Consider the following 12,500-nt stretch of genomic DNA (forward strand, 5'->3'; position numbering starts at 1 on the left):
ATACGTCTTAAAAATGACTTTCCTAGCATTTACTGTTAATATTATTCAGGTGGTTCTAACACAAATTTTGAATTTTGTTTCACTTGTGCGGCGCTTTTGCGCATCAGCAAATAAAATTTACACCATTTGTATACACTTCTATCTGGCTATTTCAAGCTCGTTTCGGAAGTGGAGCAAGTACACGTCACCGACGTGCATCTCTGATCACGAGCAGAAGTAGTTGGGGAGTATCATAGCCATGTGTTAAGAAGAATTATTTGGGGTTTGAATAATTCACCCCTGGAAACACGGGTGTTTTGTTCAACATCCTTAAACAACCCTTATTCCGGGATATTTTTGAGCAGGATGGGCTACTGGACCTGAAGAAAATTCTAACTGGGTACCACCTGCAAGGTCATGTGCTGTTTATCTTGATATGAGATCACCATGTTGCGCACATATGGTTATGATGCATGTGCCTGGTGTACCCTTATCAGACGGGTTGTCATGGTGGGTACACTGGGCTTCATATATTTTACCCCAGCGTCACTTTGATGGCATGCACTGCTCTCTCATTCAATAATAATAAAAATAATAATAATAATAATAATAATAATAATAATAATAATAATAATAATAATAATAATAATAATAATAATAATAATAATAATGCAATCTGCAACAGAATAAGAATAGTAATAATAATGATATGAAAATATAATACTAACAGTAAAGAACCTGTCCAGGCTATTTGCGCCTATTTTCCAAATTTGAATCTTTGCCAAATGCTCAAATTACTCCGAAGGAAAACAAATTTTATTGAATAAAGAAAACGAAGAATATATTTTTACATTTTTTTCCTGTTTTTCTGACACATTAAAATGATGGATATTAAAACGTTTTGGAATACAATTCTGTAGAAAAATTGAATATTTCGATAATATTGTTAGTATGGCAGTGAGAAAAGGGATAGTTTCTCGAGTCGCTATTGGAGTATATATATATATATATATATATATATATATATATATACATATGAATATATGTGTACGTATCTGTGTGTGCGTGTATGTGTTTGTATGTATGTAAGTATGTATCTATTACAACTTACATATCAGTGTACATGTGTATGTATATATATGTGCATGTGTGTGTGTTTTATGCATCTTATTGAATACGCACATATGTATATGTGCATATATACATATATAATCTATCTATTTGTGTATGTATATATACATATATATATATATATATATATATATATATATATATATATATATATATATATATATATATATATATATATATATATATATATATATCCTTCTGTCCAGCATTCTCCATGATAGATCGCTGACCACTACATTTATAATTTTTTCTCTCCTTGTTTCTTTCTGTGTTCCTTTCAGTTGAAGAGCGTAGACTCGAAACGTCAAAGACTTTCTCTATTCCCGAGCGTTATACTAATACATCCATCAAAGCTAATAATTGTTTTGAGAAAGAGAAATTTAAAGAAGAAAAATGTACGAAAAAAAAACAAAGCCACAAATTGTTTGGTCAACATTCATGTGTTAAGCTCGGGTGACAATCGCGCGAGGATATCACATAAAGGCTTATCTCCGTTGATTATGTCATATGACAGTTAGAAAAGAGGGATATGAATGATATCTTATTTTACAGAGTTTTTACTGTTCTCCCTCTCGTTTTATGCTAGGCGTAATAAAGACTGAAACTCGACTTTAATTTTAAATATATAATAATTACGGAGATGTACTTGCATAGAAAGTGACCTGATCTGAGATCGTGTGCTGGAACGAAAACAATTGCAGCGTGAAAGGTGTTTATAAGCCATTTAAAATAACACACAAAAACCGTCAGATTCACTTCAACATTTAAATTTAATTTGTCAAAATATTTTCGTCGCTTTGAGACCGCGACCTGTTCACTGACAAAATTGTGCTGTAATATAATAATATAATAATTGTTTGAATAAAAGTGTTATAGATAGTCACTGTTAAATATTCTGACGAAAAATGATACGGATTAGTACTGGTTCACTCAAACTAGATGTGTTAAAACATATCCCTTCTTCGGAGTGGCAAAAGTAAGATAAGAGCGTAATCATCGGATTACGGTTGGTGTTGCTGCTGCTGCAGTTAATATGGAAAAGTTCGCATTTGTTTCGATGAGATCACAACCTCTTTTAATCCCCAGTCTAAAGATATTCTTCTCTGTCCGTCAGTTGTTGAAGTTCATAATATCTCTCTCTATTATCAGCATATATATATATATATATATATATATATATATATATACTTACATATATAAACATATATATATATACATATATACTTACATATATAAACACATATATATATATATGCATATATATACATATATATTTATAAATATATGCATATATATATATATATATATATATATATATATATATATATATATATATATATATATATATATATATATATATATATATATATATATATATATATATATATATATATATATATATATATATATATATATATATATATATGTATATATATATATATATGAATATATGTGTGTGTGTATATAATTGACTGTTTACAAGTGCAGACGTGTTTCTTTCCCTACGGAGAATTTTATAACGGAATTGTTTTGTTGTTCCGAAAAATTTCCCGCAGCGGATCAAAAGTACATACATCGGTAAACAGAATCAATTTTATACTTCATATCATACTTATTTTTGTTGTTGTTTTCCTTATTGATAGCATTATTATTATTATTATTATTATTATTATTATTATTATTATTATTATTATTATTATTATTATTACTTTCATTATAATTATTATTTTGCTGTTTTATATAATATGTCGAAACTCAGCTTTTCCTCGAGTAATTTATATTGTTTGTGATATAATTCGTTTTACGGCTGGGAATATATGATATTCTATATATGTGATATTGTATGCGTGTGTGTGTGTGTGTGTGTATGCTTATGTTTGAGAATTTGTTTGTAGTTTTATAAATCTGTTTGCCTTTTTGTTTTTTTAACTATCTATAATTCTTTTTTTTTTTTGTTCTTTGTGCATCTATATCTCAAGTCTATTTATATCTCAAGACATTTACGTTGCCAAACTTGTCAATATATACACACACGTACAAAATTGAACATATGAATAATGATATAAGCACACAGGGATCTAGATGTTGATACATAGGTGCACATGTCTATCTATCTATCTATCTATCTATCTATCTATCTATCTATCTATCTATCTATCTATCTATCTATCTATCTATCTGTCTGTCTATCAATCTATGTATATATCTATATATCTATCTACCTGTTTGTCTGTCTGTCTGTCTGTCTGTCTGTGTATCTGTCTCTCTGTCTCTCTCTCTCTCTTCCCACCCATCCACGTTCCTACCTACTAAGTTACCTACCTACATACATATATATGTTTTTGTATATATATATATATGTGTATATATATACATATAATTATATATTTATGCATACATATATATATAAATATATATACATAAATACATATATGTATATACGCATATATACATACATATATATATATATACATAGACACACACACACACACACATACATATATGTACACATACATACAAGAGTGATTCAGAAAGTAATGCAACTTTTATTTGAATTACTTTCTGACTTATAACGTAGGTACGTATTTATGTATGTACGTATGTATATATGTATATATGTATGTACGTATGTTTGTATCTGTTTGTGCATACATAGACATATATATATATGCACTTCAGTCTCTAAATCATTTTGCGGAAAGAACATGTATATTTATGCGTATGTGTATGGTTTTTGTGATGTTGTATAAATATGAAACAAAAAAGATGCAAAACAAATACAGATATTTATATGACTATATATATATGGGTTTGGATGTGCCATATATCGGGAGAGCATTTATACATATGTATATGTAAGTGTACACATGTATATGCACGCATAAATACACGCATCCAAATACTATCATCTGCTTATTCACGAGTATATACACACAGACGCACTCACGCACACACACGCGGATATATGTGTAGCGCTTGTTAAGTGTGGTTCAGTGTTAAGTGAACTACATTCACACAGAAATCGAAGAGTGACCTGTAATGTTAAGAATCACTATCTCACCAACAGAGAGTGGTTATCAAATATCTTTAACACAGCAGTTCTATCCAATCTTCTGTATGCTGTACAATATACTGCAGGCGTATTTGTATCAACATTCTATCTGCGAAATACTCTATTGTACAACAAGTTAATTTTGTAGGTAACATCTAAAAGCAGAAACGAAGATAGACGAAAAGAATTCGGTATGGGGACGAGGTTAATGGACAAAGATATTCTTTTCTACTAAAGGGATAAAGCTCGAAATTTTGGGGGCGGAGGCCAGTCGATTAGATCGACCCCAGTACGCAATTGATACGTAATTTATCGATCCCGAAAGAAAAAAACTGAAAGACGATCTCGGCGGAATTTGAACTCAGAACGTAAAGAAATATTTTAGACTATGCAGTGAGTAATTGCTTTGGAAAAGTACAAGGAAAAGAACAGAGTGTAATATGGATTGGGAACGGATTTTAGATAGGGTGTTCTAATTTTACAGACTTCAGCAATTTACGGTAAAATAATATAGGCGCAGGCATTGGTGTGTGGTGACGAACAAAAACTAGTGAGAGGATTTGGTCGAGAAAATCGGAAAGAAACCCGTACCATATACAGCAGAACCTCGGTTTTCGAACAACTCTGATCACAAATAAATCGTACTTTATCTCTTGTCTTTCTCATATTCATTTAATTCAGTCGTACCTCGGTTTACGAACGCCTCTAATCACGAATAAATCGTGCTTTATCTCTCTCTCTCTCTCTCTCTCTCTCTCTCTCTATATATATATATATATATATATATATATATATATATATATATATATATATATATATATATATATATATATAAAGCACGATTTATTCGCGATCAAAGTTGTTCGAAAACCGAGGTACTACTATATATATATATGCATTTGTTTTAAAAAAATGTCTGTGTATTTATATATTTTTAATCTGTCATGTACAATTGTTCTTTATATCCATCTCTAATTGGAGTCATGTTTGCCGATTGAATTACCAGGTCTTGTGTTTCTTCACATCACATATTTATATCTTTCGTTTCAAGTTACTCTTGTGCACTTCTAAGTCCAAAGCTCTACATTGTGAGAAAATTTATAATCAATCTTCTTTCTCAAAGCAATTATATATATATATATATATATATATGTATATATATATATATATATATATATATATATATATATATATGCTTGCATGTATGCGTGCGTGTGTGTGTGGTGTGTGTATGTGCGCGCGCGCTGTATGTGTGTGTGTGTTTGAACCTGTGTTTGGTGTGCTTATACCCCCGTAAATCAGTAGTTCGGAAAAAAGCGGCCGATCGAATAAGCATCAGTTGATTCATTCGACTAAAATGTCTTCAAGGTGGTGCCCCAGCATGGCCGCAGTCTAATGACTGAAACGTGTTAAAAATAACATATAGAAGACGAATACTCTGAATGGTGGTATAGTAATTGAGGTGAGACCAGTTCAGAGTCGGTGAACGTGAGTGTTTTAACGCAATTACTGTGGTACAATTTACTACTGCGCATGTATATAGATTAAGCAGTAAAATATGTTCTTAATTCTTATATAATGTTAGAATATATTCCAGCGCAACACAACGCCATGTCCACCAACTTGTTCAATTTGGCTTCAGTGTTAATTACCGCCATTGAACAAGCAGCTACGTAGAAAATACAACTATGGAAGGACCTACAGGCACACAAGCGTTTGTGCTCATGCGCGTACATAAAAATACATACAAATTCACGCACGAACACGTACACACTTGGTGTATTCATTTATCTGTACATGTATCCCTTCTTTCCACCTTAGCCATGCCCTATACCACATATACCTCCCGTCTATTTTCATATTTGTTCAATGTTATTTTCATTCCGTTCATATCTGCAAAACAATTCTTCTTATTTGACATTTGCGAATGCTACCGATGAAATTTTAATATCAATTCACCTGTAGTATATTGTACAACACAGAAATGATTGCGAGGAACTGCAGTTGTATATTATATATTATATATATATATATATATATATATATATATATATATATATATATATATATATATATATATATATATATATATATATATATATATATATATACATATATACATATATATATATATATATATATTGTACGATACAAATAAGATGATAACTCATTTCGAACACGTAGTTATATATATATATATATATATATATATATATCTTGGACATATAAATATATATGCATATGGGTATGTATATTGTGTGTGTGTGTTCATAAACTTCACTTTCTTTCCATCTTGCTTCTTTTACCTTCCAGCCATTTCTGCTTGTTACCTGCGAACAGATGCAAGACTCGCTGATGACATGTAGACACAAATTCGCCTCGAGACTATTGTACAGCATAAAAATCAGCAAAAAAGGCGAAATAATAGTGTGAGCGTGTGTGTGTACGTATGTTTGTGCGTGCGTGTGTATGTATATCTGAGTGTGTGCAAACTTATGTAGTAGACTTAGATATATGTCAAGTTTACCTATTTCTCTCTAGATTAAAAAAAAACAACGTTACGAACAGCTTTGGTAGATTTTCGAGCCTTTTTAGTCTAATGGGAGGCGTCTACATGACGACACCACTTGAACAAGAATCCGTTTACGTACATAACATCTCCGAAGAACTGGAGTTTCTAATTTGCATAACATTAGTGTTTTGTGACTTTGTTTAATGTCAACTCTTGTCAACGGCGATCTCAGTTCACACAATATCGTGGTATAATATATGTGAACTTACGTAGGAGATATACAACCATTACCAGCACAACTATAGCTCTGGAATCTGAAAAGGTTGATGAAAACCCTTAATCAACCAGTCAAGCAACCAATTAATTAATTAATTAATTAATTAATTAATCAATGTATCTATGTAGAAGGGTAAAGATCCATTCTGGTCATCAATGACCATAGGATTGCACTTAGAAAGTTTTCCACCAACGCACAAGTCTGAGCAAAGTTGTTTGTGGACGACCAGCAGTCACGCATGCATACCAACCTCTCCTCTCCACGCCACCGATATTAAAATGCATATAGACACGAGCTCAACAGAATCGGCAAAGCATCGGAAGTACATGTTGCTAAATTTCTTCTGTCTTTTTACGTTGTAAGTTCAACTCCCACAGCGGTTGAATTGGATTTTCATCCCTCTGGCATCGATAAATGGACTACCAATGAAAAGATAGAAGTCGATATTACCGACTAACAACCCTTCCTCAAAATTGTTGGTCTTGTGCTGAAGTGAAAAGCAATTAATAAGGATTCATCTGTGGAGAGGAAAAACATGTTTCCTATGATGTTGAGGATGCTGGACTAGGACACAAAATTGCAAGAGTATAAAAATGTTACAGAATATCCTCCATTTTGCTATCGTTAAAACCACAGGCTTGTCCACTGAGGGGTTGTTTCACCTAGTATATAAAACGGGCCCTAAATGATTTCATAGGTGTTACACAAACAAAAGCAAATAGGTACAAAATAGTGTTTACTTACAGATTGCTCATCTTGCGTCAGGAAAAATGATGACGGAGGCCGACTGTAATCTGCAACTGGAACTGTAAGAATATGGAGGGGAAAAAGGAAATAATTTCAGTAATCCTTCGACTATCACTATCACAGGTGTTACGTTCCAAACTTCCGCCACAGAATTAATTAAGATCTAAAACAATATAAATGCCTATCGACCGCAGAAACCTGCGATATACTGTGGAGTTCGCGATATAAATTGACATATATTAGCCAGAAAAATCTGCGATGTACTGAGTGCGTAAGAGGTGAACCGCGATGTACTGAGTGCGCGATAAGTGAACCGCGATATGGCGAGTGATAACTGAATGTCAAGTTCTGTTATTTTAAAAAATTATATTACTGAGGTCAACGTTTTAACAGCGCAACAAAATCGAAAACAATTATATACAAGTTATTTGCATTATCTTTGACAGGTGATCAATCTTCATCATCGTTCCCTCAACATTTAACGTCTGCTTTCTTATCTGACATGGGTTAGACGGTTCAATAGAAGCTGGCGAGAGAGAGAGAGAAGACTGCACCAAGCTACAGTATTGGCTTTAGCACAGTATTTTCGCTCAATAAACACTCACAACGCCCGGTCTGGGAATCGAAACGGCGATCCCACAACCGCGAGTCCGTTGCACTTACCACTTGGCCATTGTGCATCCACAAATGAGCACTCCATCGGTTACGACGACGAGGGTCCCAGCTGATCCGATCAACGGAACAGCTTGCTCGTGAAATTAACGTGCAAGTGGCTGAGCACTCCACAGACACGTGTACCCTTCTAGTAGTTCTCAAGGAGATTAAGCGTGACACATAGCGTGACAAGGCCGGCCCTTTGAAATACAGGTACTACTCATTTTTGCCAGTTGAGTGGACTGGAGCAACGTGAAATAAAGTGTCTTGCTCAAGGACACAACGCGTCGCCGGGAATTGAACTCACGATCTCACGATTGTTAGCTGAATGCTCTAATCACTAAGCCACTAGCCTTCACAATACATACATACATACATACATACATACATGCATACATACATACATACATACATACATACATACATACATACATACATACATACATAATAACAACTGTGTGCTCGGTAAATTTGTGTAGGAGAGGAATGGATATACGAGTGCATGTGTATATATATATATATATATATATATGGTGGGGTAGGATGCGTGTGTGTATGTACGTGAGCGTGAGTGTGTGTGTGTGTGTGTGTGTGTGTGTGTGTGTGTGTGTGTGTGTGTGTGTGTGTGTGTGTGTGCGTATTAGAAAGGGACAGAGATGGAGAGATAAGAGACAATATGACCTTTGGAAAAAAAAATCATAGGTCACTGCAATCAATTTCTGAAATATAAAATTTTGAATCTTATCAAAACTTCTGGTTGGCCTTTTAATAGAAGCCCACGGAAGGTGAAGTAACAGAAGACACACACACACACACACACACACACACACACACATGCATTCGTAACGAGTTGACACTCTTCAGAGAACGTTCAAATGCACTTAAATATTTATGCTTCGAATTAATGTTCTTGTACAATTTCCTGATTCGCGGCATATACGCTTATTTATACACACACGCATACACACATTCACACACACAGTCACGCACACGCACACATACACAAAAGCGCTCGCACACACACACACACATATACATATATACACACAAATACATAACACTCAGTAACATAATTTTACATACATAAATACTTGTATGCGTGAATATGTATATATATATATATATATGTATATGTATATATGTATATATATGTACGTATATATGTGTGTGTGTGTTATAAGGACACATATGGAGACACACATTCGTACATAACACACGCACGTACACAAACCCATACACATAGACACACTCAAACATGCACACAGGAGACAGAGTTACACACACAAATACACACACAAACACACACACACACACACACACGCACATTATTATCTGTTATTATATGTCTGTTCGTTTTTTATAAGCATAAATCTGTCTTCAAATATCTTAAGCACCCTGTATATATGTATTTGTGTGTCTGTGCTTGTCCCGCACCATCGCTTGGCAACCGATGTTGGTGTGTTTACGTCCCCGTAACGTAGCGGTTCGGCAAAAGGGACCGATTAGAATAAGTACCAGGCTTACAAAGAATAAGTCTCCGGGCCGATTTGTTCGACTAAAAGGCGGTGCTCCAGCATGGCCGCACTCAAATGACTCAAAACAAGTAAAAGAATAAAAGAGCACATATATATATATATATATATATATATATATATATATATATATATATATATATATACATATACATATATATATATATATATATATATATATATATATATATTATATATATATATATATATATATATATATATATATATATATATATATATATATATATATATATATATATATATGTATGTATGTATGTATATGTATATGTATTTATATATGTATATATATATTATATATATATATATATGTTACGTATATAGTATATAATACGCGTGCATATATATGTGCGTGACTGTATGTGAGAGCGTGTTTATATATTATATTTTATCATATCATAAAATATGACACTTATAATAAGTATGGTTTGCGGTTTCCTTTTCTTGTCAGGGAATCATTCAGGGTTTATATTTTATGATAGAAAATATCATCTTTTATGATAAGAAAGATCTTCATTTCACTGAATATCCCCTATCAAAGTTAATGTGTATTTCTGTAAGAGATAATGCGTAGCCAATCTACACTTCGTCCCGAATTATATGTTAAAAAGCTACAATATTATAATACATATACATATATACATACATTCCTGTATATGTTTGTATGTATGCGTATGTATGTGCGTATGTATGTAAGTATATGTGTTTGTGTGTAAGTGTGTGTATGTATGTATGTATCAAGGATTGAACAGGCAGAGCGCAACAAGGAGCAAAAGTTAGATGAAAGTAGAGCAATCGGGAAACTAGAAGAAAACTTAACGGACGGAGAATATAGACAAAGACACGATACACAGAATGTTCGCAGCTGAGTTTTCCGCGTCAGTCGGATTAACTAAAATATTATCGTGGTTTCGTGCCATTATCATTGAGACCACTCAATTTTAGAGGTGCCAGTGCTGTTATCAAGCTACTGGGAAAAAGTTAGCGAATGTATACTGAGACAGACACAAACAAGACAATATATAAATACAACAGACGAGAAATTATGCATATATAACAACGCAAAGGCTTACGGCTTTATATAACAGAAGAAAAAAAGTAATAATAGTTATACAAATGCCACAAATACAACAGAAAGAGCTTTGCAGATATCGAATGAACTAAGTGGGGTAATGCAAAGTGAAATGGAGTAAGTCCTAATGGACGTATCAGGAGCCCAGACCAGAATGACCAATCTGGTCAAAGGCAGGAAGAAAAAGAAAGACACCGCCTTCACTGGACACCAGTCACGTGGTAGCGTAGAGGACGTATATGAGAGAGAAAGAAAGGGATAGAGAGAGATGGGAGGAAGGAGTGAAGGGGTGGAGAAACAGAGTGAAAGTGAGAGAAGAGGAAGGTATAAGGGAGGAAAGCAAGGGTGGGAAGAGAGAGTAGGAGCGGAGAAAGTGATAGAGTAAGAGTAAACAGACAGTATAGACACGGGTGGGGTAGAGCGAGGAGCTCAGAAAATCGTGGCCAGTACGGTCGAAGGCAACGTGAAAAAGAATGACTCCGGCTTAGGTCGTAAATGGGGAAAGCTGTCGCTAGTCCGTCCACGAAACGTATTTCTTTTAACAATATTATAGACGAGGGTAGAGGCGCAATGGCCCAGTGAGTAGGGCAGCGGACTCGCGATCATAGGATCGCGGTTTCGATTCCCAGACCGGGCGTTGTGAGTGTTTATTGAGCGAAAACACCTAAAGTTCCACGAGGCTCCGGCAGGGGATGGTGGCGAACCCTGCTGTACTCTTTCACCACAACTTTCTCTCACTCTTACTTCCTGTTTCTGTTGTGCCTGTAATTCAAAGGGCCAGCCTTGTCACACTGTGTCACGCTGAATCTCCCCGAGAACTACGTTAAGGGTACACGTGTCTGTAGAGTGCTCAGCCACTTGCACGTTCATTTCACGAGCAGGCTGTTCCGTTGATTGGATCAACTGGAATCCTCGATGTCGTAAGCGACGGAGTACCAACAACAACAACAACAATATAGACGAGAGTTTTGTGCTGTTAAGTAACCACATTAAGTGGTGTAACTACGACTACAACGCGGTTGCTGTGGCGAGATTCGAACCGCTGGTGGTTTGAAATGGCTGAGCATAAATGTACAGCACCATAACCACACGGTCATCTGAGAACGCGTTTTTCTTTGAACGCTTTCCATTCAAAGAAGGAAATCGAAGTTAGTGAATTGGTTATCCGTTATTAAATCAGGAAAAAATGTGTGGAAGGGAAATGTAGGATATTGACGCAAGAACAGAGAATATATTTCAAGGAATGAGAACATTGAAGGAAAGGTGAAGGAAGACGAAAAACAATAAAGAACAGTAGGGGTAGGGTGTAGGAGTGGGGGGTGGGGGAATGAGGCGGAGTGAAGGAAAGTAAGAGTGAGTGAACGAGCAATAAATTTTAAAGACAGGGGTAGAGTGAAGGAGCGAGTGAATGAAAGAGAAAAGGGTTAAGGGCGAGGAAGATAAATTTTCTGATGCGAAGAATGTGACTGAAAGCACAGTGGTCTCGGAGAGGATGGTTCCAGGTGAAAAATGGTGTTAGGGGTGAA

At 34.5% G+C, this 12,500-nt stretch overlaps 1 protein-coding gene across 6 annotated transcripts in view; it reads right to left on the reverse strand.

The window, feature by feature from the left end:
* Positions 1 to 12,500, reverse strand: part of LOC128250153 (coiled-coil domain-containing protein 83-like) — a 137,947-nt gene that overhangs the window by 12,185 nt on the left and 113,262 nt on the right. For all 6 annotated transcript variants that reach the window (XR_016245163.1, XM_089366546.1, XM_089366547.1 and 3 more), the window contains one exon: positions 7,696 to 7,757. Coding sequence is in view for 5 of the 6 variants with exons in the window: in XM_089366546.1 (XP_089222672.1) it covers positions 7,696 to 7,757 (62 nt within the window). In the remaining variant the exon portion in view is untranslated. The remainder of the gene's footprint in view (positions 1 to 7,695; positions 7,758 to 12,500) is intronic.

The sequence above is a fragment of the Octopus bimaculoides genome, chromosome 19 (genome assembly GCF_046866305.1).
Source record: "Octopus bimaculoides isolate indiv1 chromosome 19, ASM4686630v1, whole genome shotgun sequence".
Classification (NCBI taxonomy): domain Eukaryota; kingdom Metazoa; phylum Mollusca; class Cephalopoda; order Octopoda; family Octopodidae; genus Octopus; species Octopus bimaculoides.